Source organism: Perca flavescens, chromosome 22, assembly GCF_004354835.1.
Source record: "Perca flavescens isolate YP-PL-M2 chromosome 22, PFLA_1.0, whole genome shotgun sequence".
In the NCBI taxonomy this organism is placed as follows: Eukaryota; Metazoa; Chordata; class Actinopteri; order Perciformes; family Percidae; genus Perca; species Perca flavescens.
In genome coordinates, this window is record NC_041352.1 from 25,385,176 (window position 1) to 25,412,285 (window position 27,110).

At 44.5% G+C, this 27,110-nt stretch overlaps 1 protein-coding gene across 1 annotated transcript in view; it reads right to left on the reverse strand.

Moving 5' to 3' along the window:
• The window catches only part of LOC114549626 (sodium channel protein type 4 subunit alpha B), a 345,707-nt gene that overhangs the window by 31,158 nt on the left and 287,439 nt on the right, over positions 1–27,110 (reverse strand). The window contains exons 23-25 of the mRNA XM_028570008.1: positions 12,307–12,461; positions 11,098–11,271; positions 5,233–5,355 (exon numbers count right to left, since the gene is read on the reverse strand). Of these exons, the coding sequence (XP_028425809.1) occupies positions 5,233–5,355; positions 11,098–11,271; positions 12,307–12,461 (452 nt within the window). The remainder of the gene's footprint in view (positions 1–5,232; positions 5,356–11,097; positions 11,272–12,306; positions 12,462–27,110) is intronic.

Sequence of the window (27,110 nt, forward strand, 5' to 3'; positions counted from 1 at the left end):
TTTTTCAAACAATAACCATAATAATAACACTAATAAAAAATAATTATCAAATAAAGAAAGCAAAAAAAGGGATGTAATGAGTAGAGTGCTCTTTACTTGGCATAAAGAAACAATTCAAAAGGGGTACATTATTGAAGAAAGTTTGAGAACCAGTGCATTAGACTACCCCACTGGCTGTCAGTAATACTGCGTGATGAACGAGACGAGGTTACTCTCTGCTCGCAAAAGCTTTCCGGACATGCAAAGTTTAAATACTGATAACTTTTCACACCACGGAGACATTTGGGAGTTTGTTGTTCTGAAAGAGAAAACCTCTGAGGAGGAGGGAAAGTCAAAGGTGAACGAAAAAAAATAAAAACACTGACAGGAAGTAACGAGACGAACCAATCAGAGAGCAGAAAACACTGAAACAAGCAGGCGAGATGTTAAGAGGATAAAACAAACGTAAAACAAACACACCTGGGCACCAAAAGTACTGTTTGAATGTGACAAACAGGGGAGCGCTTGACTCCTATTATAGGGCAGGGGTGTGAAGCTCAACTTCCCAGAGGGCCACAGTGGAAAATTAGAGTCACACCAAGGGCCAGACATGTTTAGTTTATTGATAGGCTTTGTGTCATATCGTCTTCTCACTCACAGTTTGGTCGACATAAAGTCCTAAAGAAGTCAGGAGTAAGTTCCTCGGCCATCGTAGAAAAGAAGCGCCCAAAAATGTCGGGAAAAATGACAAACAGTTTGGTAAAAGTAACAAAAAGGTCAAAAAATGCCAACATTTTCGGCAAAAGTGACAAAAACGCTGGAAAAAGTGGCAAAAACTAGGCGGGCCAAAATGTTTTGTGACCTTACAGTACAGGCCAAAAGTTTGGACACACCTTCTCATTCAATGTGTTTCCTTTTTATTTTCATGACTATTTACATTGTAGATTCTCACTGAAGGCATCAAAACTATGAATGAACACATATGGAATTATGTACTTAACAAAAAAGTGTGAAATAACTGAAAACATGTCTTATATTTTAGATTCTTCAAAGTAGCCACCCTTTGCTTTTTTATTAATAAGGGAAATAATTCCACTAATTAACCCTGACAAAGCACACCTGTGAAGGTAAAACCATTTCAGGTGACTACCTCATGAAGCTCATTGAGAGAACACCAAGGGTTTGCAGAGTTATCAAAAAAAGCAAAGGGTGGCTACTTTGAAGAATCTAAAATATAAGACATCCATCCATCCATCCATCCATCTTCGTCCGCTTATCCGGTGTCGGGTCGCGGGGGGAGCAGCTCCAGCAGGGGACCCCAAACTTCCCTTTCCCGAGCAACATTAACCAGCTCCGACTGGGGATCGGCGTTCCCAGGCCAGGTTGGAGATATAATCCCTCCACCTAGTCCTGGGTCTTCCCCGAGGCCTCCTCCCAGCTGGACGTGCCTGGAACACGTCCCTAGGGAGGCGCCCAGGGGGCATCCTTACCAGATGCCCGAACCACCTCAACTGGCTCCTTTCGACGCAAAGGAGCAGCGGCTCTCTCCGAGCTCCTCACGGATGACTGAGCTTCTCACCCTATCTCTAAGGGAGACGCCAGCCACCCTCCTGAGGAAACCCATTTCGCCGCTTGTACCCTGGATCTCGTTCTTTCGGTCATGACCCAGCCTTCATGACCATAGGTGAGGGTAGGAACGAAAACTGACCGGTAGATCGAGAGCTTTGCCTTCTGGCTCAGCTCTCCTTTTGTCACAACGGTGCGATAGATTGAATGCAATACCGCACCCGCTGCGCCCGATTCTCCGACCAATCTCCCGCTCCATTGTCCCCTCACTCGCGAACAAAACCCCAAGGTACTTGAACTCCTTCACTTGGGGTAAGGACTCATTCCCTACCTGGAGAAGGCATTCCATTGGTTTCCTGCTGAGAACCATGGCCTCCGATTTAGAGGTGCTGATCCTCATCCCAACCGCTTCACACTCGGTTGCGAACCGATCCAGTGAGTGCTGAAGGTCTCAGGCCGATGATGCCATCAGGACCACATCATCTGCAAAGAGCAGCGATGAGATCCCCAGCCCACCAAACTGCAACCCCTCCCCCCCGACTACGCCTCGATATCCTGTCCATAAATATTACAAACAGGATTGGTGACAAAGCGCAGCCCTGGCGGAGGCCAACCCTCACCTGAAACGAGTCCGACTTACTACCGAGAACCCGGACACAGCTCTCACTTTGGTCATACAGAGATTGGATGGCCCTGGTAGAGACCCCTCACCCCATACTCCCGCAGCACCTCCCACAGTATCTCCGGGGGACCCGGTCATACGCCTTCTCCAAATCCACAAAACACATGTAGACCGGTTGGGCATACTCCCAGGCTCCCTCCAGGATCCTTGCGAGAGTGAAGAGCTGGTCCGTTGTTCCACGACCAGGACGGAATCCGCATTGTTCCTCCTCAACCCGAGGTTCGACTATTGGCTGAACCCTCCTTTCCAGCACCTTGGAGTAGACTTTACCAGGGAGGCTGAGAAGTGTGATACCCCTATAATTGGCACACACCCTCTGGTCCCCCTTTTTAAAAAGGGGAACCACCACCCCAGTCTGCCACTCCTTTGGCACCGTCCCAGACTTCCACGCAATGTTGAAGAGGCGTGTCAACCAGGACAGCCCCTCCACACCCAGAGCCTTGAGCATTTCTGGACGGATCTCATCAATCCCTGGGGCTTTGCCACTGTGTAGTTGTTTGACTACATCAATGACCTCCGCCTGGGAAATCGACGACAATCCCCCGTTATCCTCCAGCTCTGCCTCTAACATAGAGGGCGTATTAGTCGGATTCAGGAGTTCCTCAAAGTGCTCCTTCCACCGCCCTATTACCTCCTCAGTGGAGGTCAACAGTGTCCCATCCTTACTGTACACAGCTTGGATGGTTCCCCGCTTCCCCCTCCTGAGGTGGCGAACAGTTTTCCAGAAACACTTTGGTGCCGACCGAAAGTCCTCCATGTCTTCTCCAAACTTCTCCCACACCCGCTGCTTTGCCTCTTTCACGGCAGAGGCTGCAGCCCTTCGGGCCCTTCGGTACCCTGCAACTGCCTCCGGAGTCCTCCGAGATAACATATCCCGGAAGGACTCCTTCTTCAGTCGGACGGCTTCCCTGACCACTGGTGTCCACCACGGTGTTCGTGGGTTACCGCCCCTTGAGGCACCTAAGACCCTAAGACCACAGCTCCTCGCCGCAGCTTCAGCAATGGAAACTTTGAACATTGTCCACTCGGGTTCAATGCCCCCAGCCTCCACAGGGATGCACGAAAAGCTCCGCCCGGAGGTGTGAGTTGAAAGTCTGTCGGACAGGGGCCTCCTCCAGACGTTCCCAATTTACCCGCACTACACGTTTGGGCTTACCAGGTCTGTCCAGAGTCTTCCCCACCCCTGACCCAACTCACCACCAGATGGTGATCGGTTGACAGCTCTGCCCCTCTCTTCACCCAGTGTCCAAAACATACGGCCTCAGATCAGATGAAACAATTATGAAATCGATCATGACCTTTGGCCTAGGGTGCTCTGGTACCAGGTACACTTATGAGCATCCCTATGTTCGAACATGGTGTTCGTTATAGACAATCCATGACTAGCACAGAAGTCCAACAACAAACAACCACTCTGGTTTAGATCAGGAGGCCGTTCCTCCCAATCACGCCTCTCCAGGTGTCTCCATCATTGCCCACGTGTGCGTTGAAGTCCCCCCAGCAGAACAATGGAGTCCCCCACTGGAGCCCCATGCAGGACTCCAGTCAAGGTCTCAAGAAGGCAGAATACTCCGAACTCCTGTTTGGTGCATATGCACAAACAACAGTCAGAGTTTTCCCCCCACAACCTGCAGGCGAGGGAGGCGACCCTCTCGTCCACCGGGTACACTCCAACACAGCGGCGCTCAGCCGGGGGCTTGTGAGTATCCCCACACCCGCCCGGCGCCTCACACCCTGGGCAACTCCGGAGAAGAAAAGAGTCCAACCCCTATCCAGGAGTATGGTTCCAGAACCAAGACTGTGCGTAGAGGTAAGCCCCACCAGATCTAACCGGTAGCGCTCCACCTCCCGCACCAGTTCCGGCTCCTTCCCCCACAGAGAGGTGACGTTCCACGTCCCCAGAGCCAGCGTCTGCCGCCCGGGTCTGGTCCGTCGAGGCCCCTGACCTTCACTGCCACCCATGTGGCAGTGAAGGTCAGTATAAGACATGTTTTCAGTTATTTCACACTTTTTTGTTAAGTACATAATTCCATATGTGTTCATTCATAGTTTTGATGCCTTCAGTGAGAATCTACAATGAAAATAGTCATGAAAATAAAAAGGAAACGCATTGAATGAGAAGGTGTGTCCAAACTTTTGACCTGTACTGTATATTGATGTGTGGGCCAGATCAGAATCTGCGAGAGGCCAGATTTGGCCCGCGGGCCTTGAGTTTGACACAATGCACATGCACATTCAGGGCCAGACATGTAGAGATTACTGACATGCTTTTATTTAGTCGAAAAACTATATTGCATGTCGCTTTTTCAACTTTTTTGTTGCTATTTTAGATACTATTTTACACACATCATGTCGGCTTTCTTTGTTGTCATACAGAGATGAACCGGGGCATTATGTGCTCTATCTTTCCCTTTGGTTATGTATATTATGCTTGAGCATGCAAACATATATTATCTGCGGTGTGTTTGTGTGTGTGTGTGTGTGTGTGTGTGTGTGTGTAAGCATTTCTTACTGTGGGACAAAACAGTTTTAACCCGAGCTCATGATTTTCCTCTATTCAAATGTGTAAAAATGTACTGCATGTCGCTTTCTTCAACGTATTTGTTGCTCTTATAGATTTTTCATTTTCATTGCACTTTTGGTGCATTTTAATCGACATAAAGCCCTAAAAAAAAAAGTCACTCAAAAAGTTCCTCAGTCATCATAGAGTTTAGCAAATCAAGCAAAACAAAGTTAAAGTTAAAATCACATTTTAAAAGCAGTCGGAAAAAAACAACAAGAACTTTGGGGAAAAAAAGCACTAATAATTGGAAATAGCGGCAAAAATGTCCTAAAAAAAAGAGCGCACAAACGTCGAAAATAGCAGCACATTTTCAACGCAGGCCTCTTACTGTAACAGAGTGCTTTTTTCTGTGTGGTATTAGTAGTTTTACTGCAGTAAAAGGATCTGAATCCTTCCTCCACTGCTGCCCAGGTGTGCCGGTTTTATTAATACTGACTCTTACCCTCATGCCTTCAAATCTGGAGAGGGCTCTGAGGGGCCGTAGGGCTCGCAGGGTCCGCAGGGATTTGATCGCTGCAAAGTCGGAATAACCCAACGTGTTGGCCACCAAGCTGACCAACGAGACCTGGAGGAGAGAGAGAGATGCAGAAAGAAAGAAAGAGCAGAAGGAAAAGGATAGAGACAGCCAGAAAAAAAAAGACAGAAGGAGGAGAAGCAGAAGAGAGAAAGCCGGACAGTTAAACTAATGTCTAATGAGAAGACAGAGCGAGAGACGGCTGATTCCAGCCAATCAGAAGAGAGACAAGAGGCGCGTGAGTTTGATTATCAGCCGACGGCAGACTCCTGCAGGAGAGGAAGGAAAAGATGAGGGGAGTAAAGTTAGTGCCGCTACTGCTTTATACAGTATACAGGCCAAAAGTTTGGACACACCTTCTCATTCAATGCGTTTCCTTTTTATTTTCATGACTATTTACATTGTAGATTCTCACTGAAGGCATCAAAACTATGAATGAACACATATGGAATTATGTACTTAACAAAAAAGTGTGAAATAACTGAAAACATGTCTTATATTTTAGATTCTTCAAAGTAGCCACCCTTTGCTTTTTTTGATAACTCTGCAAACCCTTGGTGTTCTCTCAATGAGCTTCATGAGGTAGTCACCTGAAATGGTTTTACCTTCACAGGTGTGCTTTGTCAGGGTTAATTAGTGGAATTATTTCCCTTATTAATAAAAAGCAAAGGGTGGCTACTTTGAAGGATCTAAAATATAAGACATGTTTTCAGTTATTTCACACTTTTTTGTTAAGTACATAATTCCATATGTGTTCATTCATAGTTTTGATGCCTTCAGTGAGAATCTACAATGTAAATAGTCATGAAAATAAAAAGGAAACGCATTGAATGAGAAGGTGTGTCCAAACTTTTGGCCTGTACTGTATACTCTTTAAGATTGGTTTTGGATGAGAAACCGAGTTTGGAGTTTGAAGCGCTCCGTGGAAGAAAATAAAATTGTTGTTACTTTGACGCCCAAATACACAGAATTTCGTCCAATGTCGTTCCAACTGCGGAAGAGAAAGGGATCATTACGGTTCACACCGTAAGAAAATAGGCTGATTGATGAAGGTTTAGGGCCAAGGAGTGCCAGAGTAAATGCATCCTGTGTCACGACAGCTTTCGTAAATACATCCGACTGAATTGTGATACTTTTGATTTTTGATTAAAAGTACTTTTTAGGGAATGTTTCAACATGATTGCATTACAACCTCGCAATCCAAAAGACAGTTCAAATTAGAGCCTCAAAGATTAATCCATAAATTGTCAACTATTAAATGAATAGGCAACTATTATATAATAATCCATTGGTCATTTTTTATGAGAAAAAATAGGAAAAATTATCTGATTCCAGCTTTTTAAATGTGAATATTGTTCTAGTTTCTTCTCTCCTCTGTGACAGTAAAATGAATATCTTTGAGTTGTGGACTAAACAAGACATTTGAGGACGATCTTGGACTTTGGGAAACACTGATCCACATCCACGGAATTGCGTTCGCTAAACCCACCAGACTCCATGTAAATAAACAGTTATTTTAGCATCGTAAAACACACTTCATTCAAAGTCCACAGAAACAAAATAAAACTATGAAAAGCCTTTTTGGGTCGTCTTTCCACTTTACCAACGATCACAACTCTAGCTTTGGTTGAAATAAACACATAGTTTACTGATTTACATGTGAAAATACATTGGCTCTATACACGCTAAAAGTATTGCTTTTTTAAATGGAGTCTGGTGGGTTTAGCGTCCGCGACTTCAGAGCTGTTTCTGGTTAAACAAAAGGTCTATCTCTGCAGGGATCCTTTCCACAATGTTGTCAGACACTTAGAATAATAATCTGAGTCTTTCAGCGGCAACAAAAAGCACTTTTGTCAAGGTAAATACAAGCTGCACAATTGCCCTGTTTCGCTGAGTGCCGACTGCAGCGATCTCGCTTAATAATGGACCAACGTCAAAGATTGTTGTTCCCATCACTCACTTAGACACAAAAAAAACAAAGGAAAATAGAGTTCAGGTTGAAAGAAAAGCTAGTTACCCTTTAAGTTAAGGTAAAAGTCTAGCAATATGAGGGAGGATTAACCATGAAATGTTGCAGCTGTCTTGAGATATTCCCTCTGATCAAAGCATCCTAAAATAAAACTCTCCAGCCAGCTAAGCCCCACACATGTACACGAGCGGATGCAGGTCTTGGCTCGGTTGGCTCAGGGTGGCTCTCCAAGGTGACATCAGCCGGTTCTTACCCTGATACCAGCGAAGCGGGACGCGGCCCGGAGAGGACGGAGAGCCCTGAATGTCCTCAGCACCCGCATGGTCATGATGTGGTCCATAGAGACGTACTGAGCCAGGAGACCCAACACTGAGATCTACAACGGCAGACATTTATTTAGACATTACCCCAAATCTAACGGAAAGAATTCTTTCAAATATTTCCATACCGTAAACAATGTCCTTCCTACAAGAGATGGTCCGATACCATTTCTTGCGTATCGGCCGATACCGAGAACTGAGCCGATACCAGCGTGTCATATATTATATGTATATTTATTTGATTACGTTTTAACAGCTGTATACTACTATCCCTGCACTGTATAATAACAGTGTCATACACAGTCCTATATATTTATCTTTAGTTTATTGTTATTCTTATACTGTATTTTCTATACTGTATTTTTTTATACCTCTTCATTTAAGTGTTTTGTAAGCTGAAATCTGCTGCTGGAAATCCGATTTCCTTGCGGGAGTCATCCCAAAAGGATCAATAAAGAGAAGTCTAAGTCTAAATCTAGGTGGACTGGTAATCTGGCAGGTCTGGTGAATGCCTTGTCCAATGTGCTCCAGGCTCTGTGGGTTTTTTATGTGTTTTTGTGACTTGTTCTCTCCCCTGACCCACCTTCAGACCCTTATCTGTGTTTCAGGTACCAAACTCACACAGTAATGTAAAAACCAGGGATGCACCGAATCCAGGATTTCGGCTTCGGATTCGGCCAAATATTGGGCTTTTTGGCGGGGTTCGGTTTCTGCCAAACCTTAGACATTTTTCCCACCGAACCGAACCCACACACACTCTACACTGGTCGCCTTAATGACGGCGCCGTTGATTACGGGAAGGTTGTAGATTCTCACTGAAAGCATCAAAACTATGAATGAGCACATGTGGAATTATGAACTTAACAAAAAAGTGTGAAATAACTGAAAACATGTCTTATATTTTAGATTCTTCAAATTAGCCACCCTTTGCTTTTTTGATAACTCTGCAAACCCTTGGTGTTCTCTCAATGAGCTTCATGAGGTAGTCACCTGAAATGGTTTTACCTTCACAGGTGTGCTTTGTCAGGGTTAATTAGTGGGATTATTTCCCTTATTAATAAAAAAGCAAAGGGTGGCTACTTTGAAGAATACACCGAACAAACAGTGTTAACTGTATTAGGGGACTGAGGATGGGAGTAGGATTCGGTATTCGGTTTTGGCAGAATCTTAACCAGTGGATTCGAGAGGGGGAGAGAGGGAGAGAGAGAGAGAGAGAGAGAGAGGGAGAGGGGGAGAGAGATCTGAACTGTGTGTGTGTCACATTACCTCGACACAATCTCGCCCAGAAGAGTGAAAGAGAGTGTGAGTGTCCAAATATACACATCTTTGACTGTGTGTGTGTGTGTGTGTGTGTGTGCAGAGGTTAAAAAGCCACTTAGGATTGTTTGGCCTGAAGCTCTCTCTCTCTCTCTCTCTCTTTCTCCTTTTATTTATAGAATTGCATTATTGCAGTGGAGCGAGATACAGAGCAACAAGAAACCTACACCGTTAGACATTTCCAAGGGTTTTTACAGTACCTAACTGTATTCTCCTTTTACAGTAACACAATGTTACTGTGTAATTGTATATTACAGTAACTAAGAGTTAGTTATCGGCGCCAAACAAAATACAGTAACTTACTTCAATTTCTAAAAATACAGTAAAAATCTCTGTATACAGTGTTTGATATCAGCCAAAATCCCCATAATGCATTGGAAGCTACAGTAAAATATTGTATTTTACTGTGTGGTATGTAGGTATTAACTGCAGATATTACAGAAATGTCTAAAAGTGTACTGTAACACACACACGCTACCTGAGAGTCAGCACACATCTCACTTTAATACCTGTAAATGTGTGTCATGTACTTGCCGATACCGATACCAGCATTTCAGGCGGTATCGGTATCGGAACATCTCTAGTAGGGATGCACCGAATCCAGGATTCGGCTTCAGATTCGGCCAAATATTGGGCTTTTTGACGGGGTTCGGTTTTCGTGGTCTTGACCAACTGTCAATGAGCTCGTTTGAAAGCCATGATGTCTCTCTCTCTCTCTCTCATGGGTGGGCCAAATTCTCTGGGTGGGCAAACCAGAGAAAGGGGAGGTAACCTTGCTCCTTATGACGTCATAAGGAGAAGATTCCTGATTGGTCCATCTGAACTTTCATTTCCTCAAAGGCAGAGCAGGATACCCAGGGCTCGGTTTACACCTATCACCATTTCTAGCCACTGGGGGACCATAGGCAGGCTGGGGGGACTCAGATTAATGTTAAAAAACCCTCATGAAGAGACATTTCCATGCCATGGGACCTTTAACATGTTCAACACGTTTGTATCATCATCATCATCATCATCATCGTTACATAATCAACAGGTTTAAAATAATGATTATCGTCTCTGTAAAGACATCACCATTGATATAAATAATGTTGTCATCAGCGTCATTGTTCAGCAGAGGTCAAATGTAACGAATTACAATTACTCACGTTATTTTTACCTTTTTAGAGTCATTTTTAAAATCTGTACTTTTACTTTTACTACTTCCTTTGTTTTCACTTGAAGTGTTGCACGTTGCAACATTTTAAATATAATCCGTCACAGAGTAAAAGAAAAGTAAATAAAAAAAAAGGTCTCGGTTGCTTTGGCAAAGTCTGGAATTTAATTAAATAAGTAAAAGTAACTTAGAAAAGTTACTAAATTACTTTTACTCTTCGTACATTTTAAATGAGCTATTTTGTTCGTTTACTTGACTAGATTTTTATATCGGTAATTTTACTTGTACATCAAAGTAATCATACTTTTACTTAAAGGTGCCCTGCCACACGTATTTCATGACTTTGTGGTAATGTCTGAAGTTCTACCATGGACTCTGTAACATTTTTTGTGGATAAAACGCCTTGGTTACCTTGTTTCAACCCATTCTACCGTGGTATAGAAAGCCTGCAGGAAGACTCGGCTCGATTTCTGCCAGTTCTCGTTAATAGTCAACAAGCTAAGCTGTTTGAATCTGATTGGCTAACAGCTAGCCAATGAGAGCCTGGCTGTCACAATCCTTTACCCAGCCCAACTGGACGAGCTCATGAATAGTAATGAGCTCAGGCACCATGATGTCAGACTGACCAGCTTTTGTGATTGGTCTGATTTCTCCTCTTATTTCTGTTCAGTGGCTAGAGCTGACAGAGGAGGTACCAGTTCATTTTCACATTCACCACATAACAAAACACACACACACACACACACACACACACACACACACACACACACACACACACACACACGGACCTGACAGATTTCAAAAAATGCGAGTAACAATGGTTTTGTATGGCAGAGCACCTTTAAAAGGTGCGGTAAGTGATTTTGCGCAAAGACAGTAGTTGATAATTGAACTCACAGATATCTCCTGGCCTAGTGGTCTACTGTTGAGTCATTCGATGAATCAGAATAATCAATCAGAACAAAAACATATACACATTTTAACTGACCGATAACCCAACGGATCAATCAATCAACCAATCACTGACTTACGTCGACGATGAGGAAGTCGAGCCAGCACCAGTAGTTGGTGAAGTACTTCTTGAAGCCGTAGGCGAGCCATTTGAGCAACATCTCCAGGATGAAGATGTAGGTGAAGATCTTGTCCGAGTACTCGAGCACAACCTTGATCACCTTCCTCTGCTCGATGTAGATGTCCTCGAAGGCCTGGGGGAGGCAGAGAGCGCCTTTATTACAGTTAAAGTTGCTCAAAGTAAAGTTATCAAGTAAACTATCGCATAGCAAAGTAAGTAATCAACGGTGAATTGAGCAAATTGTAAAATGATGGGAAATGGGAATTTGTTAAGTAAACTACGGGAAAGTAATGTATAATTTAAGTGCATGTAAAGTTGTTGAGTAATTTAAAGTAAACTACAGTAGTATAAAGTGTGCATGTGTTTGTGTGCATGTGTGTGTGTGCGCGTCCGTAAATGTGTGTGTATGCGTGTGTTTGCGTGCCTATGTCTGTGTGCGTGTGTGTCCATGCGTATGTGTGTGAGTGTGTGTGAGTGTGTGTGCGTCCGTAAATACATGTGTGCGTGCATGCGTATGTCTGTGTGCGTGCACGTGTGTGTGTGTGTATACGTCGTTAAATGCGTGTGTGTGTCTGTGTGCGTGCGTGGGTGCGTGTCTGTGTGCGTATGTCTGTCTGCGTGCGTGTTTGTGTGTGTGCGTGTATCTGTGTGCGTGCGTGTATGTTTTGTGTGAGTGTGTGTGCGTATGCGCGCTCGTGCATGCGTGCTTGTGTGCGTGCGTGTGTGCATATGTGAGTGTGTGTGTGCGAGTGTGTGTGCGTCCGTAAATACAAGTGTTCGTGCATTCGTATTTCTGTGTGTGTGCACGTCGTTAAATGCGTGTGTGTGTGTGTCTGTGTGCGTGCGTGTGTTTGTGTGTGTGTGTATATCTGTGTGCGTGTGTGTGTGTGCGTGCGTGCTTGTGTGTGTATGTTTTGTGTGAGTGTGTGTGCGTATGCGCGCTCGTGCATGCGTGCTTGTGTGCGTGCGTGTGTGCATGTGTGTGCATATGTGAGTGTGTGTGTGCGAGTGTGTGTGCGTCCGTAAATACAAGTGTTCGTGCATGCGTATGTCTGTGTGTGTGCACGTCGTTAAATGCGTGTGTGTGTGTGTGTCTGTGTGCGTGCGTGCTTGTGTGTGTATGTTTTGTGTGTGTGTGTGTGTGTGTGTGTGTGTGTGTGTGTCTAACCAGCGCTCCGGAGCTGAGGAGGATCATGAAGATGATGAAGGTCTCGAACCAGCTGTGCTCTACGATCTGGTAACAGGTCTTCCTCAGGCGCCACCAGGTCTGACCCAGACCTGCTGTCGTGTCGATGTCACAGCAGTGAAACCTCGCCACGCACACTGTGGGCGAGAGAGAGAGAGAGAGAGAGAGAGAGAGAGAGAGAGAGAGAGAGAACTTGGATTTTATATTTTTTTAAGTTGATTTGATTTGACCTACAGTACAGGCCAAAAGTTTGTAACTAATTAACCCTGACAAAGCACACCTGTGAAGGTAAAACCATTTCAGGTGACTACCTCATGAAGCTCATTGAGAGAACACCAAGGGTTTGCAGAGTTATCAAAAAAAGCAAAGGGTGGCTACTTTGAAGAATCTAAAATATAAGACATGTTTTCAGTTATTTCACACTTTTTTATTAAGTACATAATTCCATATGTGTTCATTCATTGTTTTGATGCTTGAAGCACATTGAATGAGAAGGTGTGTCCAAACTTTTGGCCTGTACTGTACTTGCTATAGAACTGTAGATTATTTACACATCCAGCAGTTCCACTATTATTCTTTTAGAGTCGCGTCCCGTTAATAACAAACGTGAACTCTGCTGGACCATATTCACATTTCGGTTTACTTGCAGCCAATGTTGTCCATTCTCTATTGCAACGACAAATCCCCCTGCTGCCCAGAAGGCCACCATTTTTAAAGGTCTCATGACATGGTGCTCTTTGGATGCTTTTATATAGACCTTAGTGGTCCCCTAATACTGTATCTAAAGTCTCTTTTATATAGACCTTAGTGATACCTAATACTGTATCTGAAGTCTCTTTTATATAGACCTTAGTGGTCCCCTAATTCTGTATCTGAAGTCTCTTTTATATAGACCTTAGTGGTCCTCTAATACTGTATCTGAAGTCTCTTTATATAGACCTTAGTGGTCCTCTAATACTGTATCTGAAGTCTCTTATATAGACCTTAGTGGTCCCCTAATACTGTATCTGAAGTCTCTTATATAGACCTTAGTGGTCCCCTAATACTGTATCTGAAGCACTCGTGGCGCTACCATTAATAATATGCAGACTTTGGCTGATAATGCATTGAATTATGCAATTGCATTATCACTTTTTTCCGGAGGGACTGATAAATCAAAAACAACGTGACCATTTCACGAACTGGCGTGAGACTGCGTGGCTACTGCGTACGTTCTGTGTTTTTTTACGGGAAATAAACCCACGAGCTTTTGAAACTGTTTTTTGGTGCCAGGCGAGCAACTCCATTGAACTGAATAGGTGCCATTTTGTGATCCGGTACACAAGTACACAGTAAAACAATCTCTGGTTCTGTATCATCTCGGAGTACAGCTTCCTGGAGTCATTTCTCTCTCGTAGCTTGAGCCTGAACCCGAGCCTTTCTCCTGGGCATGCTGGTGTCACCATGACACACACACACACACACACACACACACACACACACACACACACACACACACACACACACACACACACACACACACACACACACACACACACACACACACACACACACACACACACACACACACACACACACACACACACACACACGTCATGTCGGCTTTCTTCGTTGTCGTACAAAGATGACCTGGAGCATTAAGTGCTCTATCTTTCTCTTTGGTTGTGTTGAGATGCTTGAGCATGCAAACATGTATTCTCTGCAGTGTGTGTGTGTGTGTGTGTGTGTGTGTGTGTGTGTGTGTGTGTGTTTAAAGGCATGTTGTCTTGCATAACTACTGACTCTTTGACAGATGTTAAGTTTCTGCCTCCACACAACAACCCTCCCTGTGTGTGTGTGTCTGTGTGTGTCAGTGTGTGTGTGTGTGTAAGCATTTCTTACTGTGGGACAAAACAGTTTTGACCCGAGCTAATGAATTTCCCATATTCAAATGTGGAACATTTCTTTTTTTAAAACGAAAAAATCATGATATATGACTATATTATCTGTTATAATCTTACTGCCTGTCATTGTCTCTACATGCATTTATATATGTGTCTAAGTATTGTAATGTATCAGAATCAGAAATACTTTAATAACTATTTTCGTTACCACTCCAGGTATACAAACAACAATAAAAACAACATATATTATCAAGACTTTAAACACATACAGTACAGGCCAAAAGTTTGGACACACCTTCTCATTCAATGAGTTTCCTTTTTATTTTCATGACTATTTACATTGTAGATTCTCACTGAAGGCATCAAAACTATGAATGAACACATATGGAATTATGTACTTAACAAAAAAGTGTGAAATAACTGAAAACATGTCTTATATTTTAGATTCTTCAAAGTAGCCACCCTTTGCTTTTTTATTAATAAGGGAAATAATTCCACTAATTAACCCTGACAAAGCACACCTGTGAAGGTAAAACCATTTCAGGTGACTACCTCATGAAGCTCATTGAGAGAACACCAAGGGTTTGCAGAGTTATCAAAAAAAGCAAAGGGTGGCTACTTTGAAGAATCTAAAATATAAGACATGTTTTCAGTTATTTCACACTTTTTTGTTAAGTACATAATTCCATATGTGTTCATTCATAGTTTTGATGCTTTCAGTGAGAATCTACAATGTTAATAGTCATGAAAATAAAGAAACACATTGAATGAGAAGGTGTGTCCAAACTTTTGGCCTTTACTGTATAATAAAAACAAATATACAGTAATAATATATATGTATGTCGCTGTTGTAACACTGCCTTCACTAATAATATGTTATGTTAATATAATAATCTTATGTCCTGTTATTGTAATTTAAATCTGCCAAATGGGACTACAGATGGAAATTAGCCTTTGGGGAACAATCTGGCACTTTTACGTGTACTGCTGTACATGTTCATTAAATGTGCATTGTCCTTAAATAAATTAATAAATAAAATAAAATAAATAAAATAAATAAAATAAATAAAATAAATAAAATAAATAAAATAAATAAAATAAATAATAATAAAAATGAACTGAAACAGACGGGATCACTCAGAGAGTCGAGTGAGTTCAGATAACAACAGGATCAGATCGCCCGCTAACGTTTCCCAAAGTTAATCAGCGTGTCTGCGATGAGACGCGACCTGACGTTCACTCAACAACCCCCGAGACTGGGAATTAATACAGCAGAGTGATGCTGACGTGCCCTCGAGCAAGGCATGATGGCAGTTCAGCTGCAGACAGAGGACGACTTGGGGAGGTTGAGACACAAATGTGTGTGTGGTTGCATGTGTGCTTGGACGCCATTGGAGCATCTTTAGTGACATTACTCGCCAACGATGTAATTCACCCATTCATATGTTGTTTTGGATCAAGGGGCTCTAATCAATTTGGGTCATGATTAGGGTTAGGGTACCGTTTGGATTTTTATGATTCTGATGCCGAACCAGTACTTTTAAAACGATTCCGATTCCCTAATACTGTATCTGAAGTCTCTTTTATATAGACCTTAGTGGTCCCTAATACTGTATCTGAAGTCTCTTTTATATAGACCTTAGTGGTCCCCTAATACTGTATCTGAAGTCTCTTTTATATAGGCCTTAGTGGTCCCCTAATACTGTATCTGAAGTCTCTTTTATATAGACCTTAGTGGTCCCCTAATACTGTATCTGAAGTCTCTTTTATATAGACCTTAGTGGTCCCCTAATACTGTATCTGAAGTCTCTTTTATATAGACCTTAGTGGTCCCCTAATACTGTATCTGAAGTCTCTTTTATATAGGCCTTAGTGGTCCCCTAATACTGTATCTGAAGTCTCTTTTATATAGGCCTTAGTGGTCCCCTAATACTGTATCTGAAGTCTCTTTTATATAGGCCTTAGTGGTCCTCTAATAATGTGTCTGAAGTCTCTTTTATATAGACCTTAGTGGTCCCCTAATACTGTATCTGAAGTCTCTTTTATATAGGCCTTAGTGGTCCTCTAATAATGTGTCTGAAGTCTCTTTTATATAGGCCTTAGCCTTGGTGCAGAATTACAGCCACTAGAGCCAGTCCAAAATACAAGGATGAACCTCATAATGAGCAGAGTATGGGACCTTCAAGGAACTTCCACAGAATATTACCAATATTCTTTACTTAGGAAACAAGGCAGATGTCAGTTTCAACGCATATTTAGAGCAGCGTTCTGTGCCAAGGCCTGCGTTAAGTCTCCTGTAACGGAGCGACTGAAGAAGAGGAGGAAAACGAGCTGTGTGTGAGTGTCAGCGGCTCTTCACTCCGCTGATTGCATCGTCCGCATGCTTCAGTAAATTAGAGCTCTGATTACCCTGGCTTTCTGTTTCCATGGCTACTAATAGGCTTTTACCTGATACAGCGGGTTGAGTAATCCAATGAAAACAAGCGCGTGGTAATCCGACACTCAATCAGCCCGCTTGGCAGAGTTATTATCAATGTATGTGTGTGTGTGTTAGGAAACCCTCTCTGCTGGCACTGAAGGAATAAAACACTTTTGCTGTAATAAACTGTTATTGAACGCCTCGTTACATCACCTGTCGGCGTGGCAGACGCCTCCGACGGGCGCGCTCGCTCTCTCTGCTGCGAGCCGCATTGATCAGTCATCGATCGGTACTACTTAGAAACGCTGCTGAATGATCCCCTGCCAGGTGATTGCATTTGACCCTTGTTGCTTCCACACAAATGCACCATTAGGAGCACACACACACACACACACACACACACACACACACACACACACACACACACAGATACACAAACACACACACACAGACAGACAAACAGAGAAACACACACGCACACACACACACACAGATATAGGTATACAGCACTATGTTTAACTCCTAATAAGACTGTAGAGACATGTCTATAGGTAGCAGTATACAGCACTATGTTTAACTCCTAATAAGACTGTAGAGACATGTCTATAGGTAGCAGTATACAGCACTATGTTTAACTCCTAATAAGACTGTAGAGACATGTCTATAGGTAGCAGTATACAGCACTATGTTTAACTCCTAATAAGACTGTAGAGACATGTCTATAGGTAGTAGTATACAGCGCTATGTGTACGACTTCTTCATTTGGTTACAACAAAGACAAACGTGCTTAAAATGGTAGAAAACCACAATGTTTACTACGTGTGATGCACGACGTAGCCATCTTTGAAAGTGAACTCGGGGTCCTCTGAGTTCAGACGACTTGACGAGTCGTATATATATACGACCGGGGCGCTCTTTTTTCAACTTCTGGTTCGTAACTCTGGAAAACAACTCGTAGATCGACTTCGGTGGACAAAAAGAACGCACCATTAGTCGCGTGGTTATGACCCAATCATTAGCCTATCTTTATAAAAGCATCTGCTACGGAGCCATAACGTGAGCTACAAGGTAATGGAGCCTTTTATACATTGTCGTGTTTCTTTAGAAATAAACAACGGACGAATAGAGTCTTTAAACGCTTCAGATGTAAAGTTATTCGCAGTCAAAGTGACGCCAAAATGAATGGGAGTCAATGGGATGCTAACGGGAGGTGATGGCTTGGTAGCATCAAAATGGCGCCATAGGAGCTATGCGTTGTGGCGACTGGCTTACCCCCTTGGTTTGACCATAGACAGTATACATAATGTACCAACAGACCCCGTTGCTCTGGACGGAGACCAGTGAAGGATATTAGAAGAACTTTTGCCGTATATGTTCACAAAACTACTTTTCTTATTATCATAGCCTCGACAAATAACACAAACCTAGAACTCCTGTCTGTTTTCTCCACAGGAAATAAATCTGAACTCACACTGAGAGGAACGTGATAACTCCCAGAGCCTCAGCCAACAGTGATTCCAGTGACAAAGTGCCAGAGTTGGAGGCTGAGCGTCTTGCTCAGGGGAACTTCAGCCACAAAATGTGTGTTGTTTTGTGTGTGTGTGTGTGTGTGTGTGTGTGTGTGCGCTGCAGGAGTCACACCTGAGACCTTTCAGTTACAGGACGTCAGAGCAGGAGATGCTGCTGCCGCTGCTGCAGGCATCAAACACTGCCCACTGAGGCAGAAAGACACACACACACACACACACACACACACACACACACACACACACACACACACACAAACAACACACAACACACACACTCCCTCTCAATCGCATGTCGTGCAGCTTCACAACATTAACCAATGAGTTGGCATTTAGAGGACCAATGGGGCAGCTAATCTAACGCCCGCTGCCAGCACAGATGTGTGTGTGTGTGTGTGTGTGTGTGTGTGTGTGTGTGTGTGTGTGTGTGTGTGTGTGTGTGTGTGTGTGTGGAGATAACAGTGAAATAATGAGTTATCGTGCCACAGTGTGTGAATCTTTCTTTCTGGACAACAGGACCGAGTGTGTTCTCTTGATTCCATGTGAGTCTGATAATAGTGTTCATTTCGTTGATAAAAAATGTGCCAAAATATATTCGTTGACCACCTATTTTTTTTTTTTTTTTTTTTTTTAGAATGGCATTTTTATAATTATCCAATAGTTATATGTCTATATGTGCACAGTTTGTGCATGTGAAGCATATGTAGGCCTACAGAGCATGCATGTATGGCTGTATGTAACACGCATCTATTTGTGTGTATGCATATATTTATACAAATTAATGTTTCCATTGTCTTATATTATTCTGTTATCGATATACGCTGTTTTACTAGTTTCATGTATATGTTTTTATTGACTCGTAAAGCACTTTGTAACATTTGTTCAAGGTTAGCTCCCCTTTCTCTGCTTTGCCTGCCCAGAGAATTTGGCCCACCCATGAGAGAGAGACACATCATGGCTTTCAAACGAGCAAAGTGGCAGTTGGTCAAGACCACACCCCCACCCTCCACCTTATAAGGTCTATATAAAAGAGACTTCAGATACAGTATTAGGGGACCATTAAGGTCTATATAAAAGAGACTTCAGATACAGTATTAGGGGACCACTAAGGTCTATATAAAAGAGACTTCAGATACAGTATTAGGGGACCATTAAGGTCTATATAAAAGAGACTTCAGATACAGTATTAGGGGACCATTAAGGTCTATATAAAAGAGACCTCAGATACAGTATTAGGGGACCACTAAGGTCTATATAAAAGAGACTTCAGATACAGTATTAGGGGACCACTAAGGTCTATATAAAAGAGACTTCAGATACAGTATTAGGGGACCACTAAGGTCTATATAAAAGAGACTTCAGATACAGTATTAGGGGACCACTAAGGTCTATATAAAAGAGACTTCAGATACAGTATTAGAGGACCACTAAGGTCTATATAAAAGAGACTTCAGATACAGTATTAGGGGACCACTAAGGTCTATATAAAAGAGACTTCAGATACAGTATTAGGGGACCACTAAGGTCTATATAAAAGAGACTTCAGATACAGTATTAGGGGACCACTAAGGTCTATATAAAAGAGACTTCAGATACAGTATTAGGGGACCACTAAGGTCTATATAAAAGAGACTTCAGATACAGTATTAGAGGACCACTAAGGTCTATATAAAAGAGACTTCAGATACAGTATTAGGGGACCACTAAGGTCTATATAAAAGAGACTTCAGATACAGTATTAGGGGACCACTAAGGTCTATATATAAGAGACTTCAGATACAGTATTAGGGGACCACTAAGGTCTATATAAAAGCATCCAAAGAGCATCATGTCATGGGACCTTTAATTATCAGCTCAACTCAATTTGTTTTTTAATTATATCCCTCTTTTAATTCGCTCTAAAAAGAAGCATTGTTAGCGTGGACCGTATCGGGTCAGAGCAGGACAACCTGAAACCAAACCGTTGACCTCCATTCATCTGAAGAGTTGCCTTTACGCTGCAGCTCTGCAACTCGTTAGCGCAGCTCGCCGGGACTTTTTTTTTTATGCGCCGACCTTTCCTCCCGTGTGATGAATAATTAGCGTCGGGGGAACGTCGCCATTCAGCCCGACACACACACTCTGTCTCACTGACAGGCAGAGGGGATATACACACACACACACACACACACACACACACACAAACACACACACACTCTGTCTTACTGACAGGCAGAGGGAGCAGCAGGGAGGCACGCTGCTGTTTGTGCTCCGTAATCACAGCATGAAGGAACACACACACACACACACACACACACACACACACACACACACACACACACACACACACACACACACACACACACACACACCTAGCTCTATGTGGAACATCAACTACACACGCGGATAAAAACAAAGCTAAATGCACACGTGTAAATATATATCGGCAGCAACTGGGAAGAAAAGCTTAGTCTTCAATTTTTGTGCTCTACAAGACCAGCAGCACTCACCTCCTTTTAAAGTGTTTTATCACACTTTATAAAAGGCAACACACACATACACACCTGAAGTGTCATTTGACGCACATTTGTAGAAACTAATGCACTATACTTTGTATATAACCCACGTAATCGGGAGCAAGGACTTTCCGAGCTGCGTCAAAGCCAGCGTAGTGAGAGATGGGTCAAACAAACACGGGACTTTGACTCGTGAGGCCAAAAGTTTATTGGCTTGTATGACTTACTTTTGTTACGCACTGTAATTTAAGTTCTTAAACTAACGCCACATACAGAAGCTACGTAAGAAACATACTTTTTTTAACCCAAAGCACAATCTTTTCCTGAACCTAACCAAGATGTTTTGTTGCCTAAACATGTTCTAGCATGCAGGGGCTGCTAAGGTGGTCAGCCCTATGTTCCCACAGCCCTATGTTCCCACAGCCATATGTTCCCACAGCCCTATGGTCCCACAGCCCTATGTTCCCACAGCCCTACGTTCCCACAGCCCTATGTTCCCACAGCCCAATGGTCCCACAGCCCTATGGTCCCACAGCCCTATGGTCCCACAGCCCTATGTTCCCACAGCCCTATGGTCCCACAGCCCTGTGTTCCCACAGCCCTGTGTTCCCACAGCCCTATGTTCCCACAGCCTTATGTTCCCACAGCCCAATGGTCCCACAGCACGGTTCCTACAGCCCAATGTTCCCACAGCCCTACGCTCCCACAGCCCTATGGTCCCACAGCCCTATGTTCCCACAGCCCTACGTTCCCACAGCCCTATGTTCCCACAGCCCAATGGTCCCACAGCCCTATGGTCCCACAGCCCTATGGTCCCACAGCCCTATGGTCCCACAGCCCTATGTTCCCACAGCCCTATGGTCCCACAGCCCTGTGTTCCCACAGCCCTGTGTTCCCACAGCCCTATGTTCCCACAGCCTTATGTTCCCACAGCCCAATGGTCCCACAGCACGGTTCCTACAGCCCAATGTTCCCACAGCCCTACGCTCCCACAGCCCTATGTTGCCACAGCCCAATGGTCCCACAGCCCTATGTTCCCACAGCCCTACGTTCCCACAGCCCTATGTTCCCACAGCCCAATGGTCCCACAGCCCTATGGTCCCACAGCCCTATGTTCCCACAGCCCTATGTTCCAGCCCATGGTCCCCATGGTCCCACAGCCCTATGTTCCCACAGCCCCATGTTCCCACAGCCCAATGGTCCCCAGCCCTATGTTCCCACCCCAATGGTCCCACAGCCCTATGGTCCCACAGCCCCCACAGCCCTATGTTCCCACAGCCCAATGGTCCCACAGCCCTATGTTCCCACAGCCCAATGGTCCCACAGCCCTATGTTCCCACAGCCCTATGGTCCCACAGCCCTATGGTCCCACTGCCCTGTGTTCCCACAGCCCTGTGTTCCCACAGCCCTATGTTCCCACAGCCTTATGTTCCCACAGCCCAATGGTCCCACAGCACGGTTCCTACAGCCCAATGTTCCCACAGCCCTACGCTCCCACAGCCCTATGTTGCCACAGCCCTATGGTCCCACAGCCCTATGTTCCCACAGCCCTACGTTCCCACAGCCCTATGTTCCCACAGCCCAATGGTCCCACAGCCCTATGTTCCCACAGCCCTACGTTCCCACAGCCCTATGTTCCCACAGCCCAATGGTCCCACAGCCCTATGGTCCCACAGCCCTATGTTCCCACAGCCCTATGTTCCCACAGCCCTATGGTCCCACAGCCCTATGGTCCCACAGCCCTATGTTCCCACAGCCCAATGGTCCCACAGCCCTATGGTTCCACAGCCCTATGTTCCCACAGCCCTATGTTCCCACAGCCCAATGGTCCCACAGCCCTATGTTCCCACAGCCCAATGGTCCCACAGCCCTATGTTCCCACAGCCCTATGGTCCCACAGCCCTATGGTCCCACTGCCCTGTGTTCCCACAGCCCTGTGTTCCCACAGCCCTATGTTCCCACAGCCTTATGTTCCCACAGCCCAATGGTCCCACAGCACGGTTCCTACAGCCCAATGTTCCCACAGCCCTACGCTCCCACAGCCCTATGTTGCCACAGCCCTATGGTCCCACAGCCCTATGTTCCCACAGCCCTACGTTCCCACAGCCCTATGTTCCCACAGCCCAATGGTCCCACAGCCCTATGTTCCCACAGCCCTACGTTCCCACAGCCCAATGGTCCCACAGCCCAATGGTCCCACAGCCCAATGGTCCCACAGCCCTATGTTCCCACAGCCCTATGTTCCCACAGCCCTATGGTCCCACAGCCCTATGTTCCCACAGCCCAATGGTCCCACAGCCCTATGGTCCCACAGCCCTATGTTCCCACAGCCCTATGTTCCCACAGCCCAATGGTCCCACAGCCCTATGTTCCCACAGCCCAATGGTCCCACAGCCCTATGTTCCCACAGCCCTATGGTCCCACAGCCCTATGGTCCCACTGCCCTATGTTCCCACAGCCCTATGGTCCCACAGCCCTGTGTTCCCACAGCCCTGTGTTCCCACAGCCCTATGTTCCCACAGCCTTATGTTCCCACAGCCCAATGGTCCCACAGCACGGTTCCTACAGCCCAATGTTCCCACAGCCCTACGCTCCCACAGCCCTATGTTCCCACAGCCCTATGGTCCCACAGCCCTATGTTCCCACAGCCCTATGTTCCCACAGCCCTACGTTCCCACAGCCCTATGTTCCCACAGCCCAATGGTCCCACAGCCCTATGTTCCCACAGCCCTACGTTCCCACAGCCCTATGTTCCCACAGCCCAATGGTCCCACAGCCCTATGGTCCCACAGCCCTATGTTCCCACAGCCCTATGTTCCCACAGCCCTATGGTCCCACAGCCCTATGTTCCCACAGCCCAATGGTCCCACAGCCCTATGGTCCCACAGCCCTATGTTCCCACAGCCCTATGTTCCCACAGCCCAATGGTCCCACAGCCCTATGTTCCCACAGCCCTATATTCCCACAGCCCTATGTTCCCACAGCCCAGTGGTCCCACAGCCCTATGTTCCCACAGCCCAATGGTCCCACAGCCCTATGTTCCCACAGCCCTATATTCCCACAGCCCTATGTTCCCACAGCCCAATGGGGAATGGGCTGTGGGAACACAGGCACCCCCCCACTGCTGAACAGGCACAATGACAACATTGTGACAACGTACTGCACATTGCTGCAGCTCCTCTTTTCACCCTGTGTTCAGGTCTCTGTTTTAGCTACAGAGTGAGACCTTTTCTCTTCTTCTTCTGTACTATCTTTGATTGCACTCGCACATGCTCAGTAGCTCAGATGTAGATCATGTCAGGTAGCTCCATAAACAGTAAAAGAAAGGATGTTTCTCCAACTTCAGAGACGCTAGCACACTAACGCTAGCATGCTAACGATTGCGATTAGCCAGCTCGTTTCGGCTAGTGACGTAGAAATCCGTGCAGATGTTGACCAGCTCACCAGGAGACTGAAGGCAGGACACATTCAGAAACCAGATCTCACTCATAACACCATGGATGGTTTTTTCAAAGTTTGTATGCGTGTGGAAGCACCAGAGACACAAAATAACTCCCCAAATCACCAGAAAAAGTTATTTTTTTTTCCATAATATGGGCACTTTAACGTGCGGCAGCGTGGAGAAACGTCACAGACGCAGACTGGACGTGTGAACGACAGGAAGGCAGCCGGCCGGCAAACATCTTGGGACTACGACTTCCAGATGGCCACTTTGTGTCTGTGCAAACACACAAATACAAAACGCACACTGCAACACAAACCGCTTCCTGCTAGTATCCACACAGCTGGTGGCTGCCTGCTGTTGTTAGTCAGTATTTCTGGGTTATTTCTGCAGCAGCAGCTCTCACACACACACACACACACACACACACACACACACACACACACACACACACACACACACACACACACACACACACACACACACACACACAGTGCGTTTCACTATCTTTGTGGGGACCCATCATTGACATAATGCATTGCCTAGCCCCTTACCCAAACCTTAACCATCACCACTAAATGCCTAACCTTAACCCTTACCCTAACCTTAACCATCACAACTAAATGCCTAACCTTAACACTTACCCTAACCTTAACCATCACCACTAAATGCCTAACCTTAACCCTTACCCTAACCTTAACCATCACCACTAAATGCCTAACCTTAACCCTTACCCTCACCTTAACCATCACAACTAAATGCCTAACCTTAACCCTTACCCTCACCTTAACCATCACAACTAAATGCCTAACCTTAACCCTTACCCTCACCTTAACCATCACAACTAAATGCCTAACCTTAACCCTTACCCTCACCTTAACCATCACAACTAAATGCCTAACCTTAACCCTTACCCTCACCCTAACCATAACCTAATTCTAACCCTAATCCTAAAACCAAGTCTTAACCCTCAAACAGCCCTTTAAACTTGTGGGGTCCAGCATTTTGGCCCCACAAAGCTGTCCGGACCCCACAAGTATACTGTATTCCCGGTTTGTTGGACCCCACGAATATAGTTAAACAAGCCCGCACACACACACACACACACACACACACACACACACACACAGCTGTGTCAGCGTACTGGTGGTACTGGTCCGGAGTGATTGGACTGTGAGCTGAGTCAGGAGGGAAGCCAGGTGGCAATTCTGTTTCTGTCCCCCGAAATCTGTTGGTATTAGCAAGATGAAGAGGTGGTCATCATCATCATCATCTGCTTTTCTTTTGTCTCACTTCCTGTTCTTTCTTCTTTGGTCTCCTACTTTTCATTTCATCTCATTTCCTTTTCACTTGTTCTCCGCCCTCCTGATCTTTTCTGTTTTGAAGATCATTTTTTGGGGCATTTTAGGCCTTTACTTGATAGGACAGCTTAGGCATGGGAAGAGACAGGGGAGAGAGAAAGAGAGAGAGAGAAAGAGAGAGAGACAGAGAGAGAGAGAGAGAGAGAGAGAGAGAGAGAGAGAGAGAGAGAGAGAGAGAGAGAGACAGAGAGAGAGACAGAGAGAGACAGAGAGAGAGACAGAGAGAGAGAGAGAGAGAGAGAGAGCGAGAGAGACAGAGAGAGACTTCAAAAACATTTTTTTCGGGATTTTTTTGTTTACATTTTGACCCAGAAAAACCATAAAAAGTTGCATGGTCAAAGGGGAAGACAACACAAGGGGTTAAAGAAATGCGAATAAACCAGAGCACGTTTTTCTCCCATCCCAGAATGCCGTGTGGACTAGTCAGACCCTCCTCTGCAGCGCTGTGGAGGAAGGTATGGCAATGTGAGACTACAGCGCCCCCAAACCAACCGGACTATCGGCCCCAAAACGCTACCAGGGTTCGGTTAAAAACTACTTTCGCTCTCTTTTCCTTTCCATTTAGGGACCACAATGGACATTTAGGGACATTTAGGGACTTTCCATTTAGGGACCACAATGGACATTTAGGGACCACAATGGATATTTAGGGACATTTAGGGACTTTCCATTTAGGGACCACAATGGACATTTAGGGACATTTAGGGACTTTCCATTTAGGGACCACAATGGACATTTAGGGACATTTAGGGACTTTCCATTTAGGGACCACAATGGACATTTAGGGACTTTACATTTAGGGACCACAATGGAAAATAAGTCTTTGGGCTTTATTGTGTTATCCCTGACTATTTATGAATTTTGTAGTGCTGTATTTTGAGTGCTGTTTCATTTTTTAATTTTTTTATTTAAGTGGTCAAATAAAATCAATCAATCAATCAATCAATCAATCAATCAATCAATCAATCAATCAATCACATTCCCCCTAACAGTTTGGTTTTTCCTCTTTCATGTCCTCTTCTTCCTCCTCTCTTTTGTTCCTTCTCATCTGAGCTAAGTTTCAAGTAGACAGATCCCTGATGACAGTGTTTTATAAATCTTTTATTGAGTCCGTTTTTACTTTTTCATGTATTTGCTGGTATGCTTCTCTTAGTTTAAAACAGAAGAACACATTAGCAACGGTAAACAAAGTTAGGAGTAAAATTATCGGGATTCAACAGGTAAATCTAAATGAACTGTACAACAGACATGTACTGAAAAAGGCAGAATCCATCATGTCTTGTAGTTCTCACCCCCTGCATGCAGAATTTTCCCGTCTTAATCAGACATACGTCAAAACAAATACATATAAATTTTCAAAAAAAAAAAATGTTATAAAAGAAAAATCTCTTAGATAAATTCTGAAAAAAAGAGATAACATCTGCACTGAACTGAAATTTGAATTTAAATGTTAGTGGTATTAATATATCAATTTGTCGGATGTGTATTGCAAATTTTAATGATGTTGAATGTTTTTGTTGTCATGTATTGTTCGGGCACTACTTTGCTACTGCAGCAAAATTAATTGCCCATCTGGGACAAACAAAGGTCTTGAACTTGAACTTGAATCTTTTCCTCAGTTTCAAGTTTACTCGTTTTCATTCCGTTTCCCGCCCCGAGG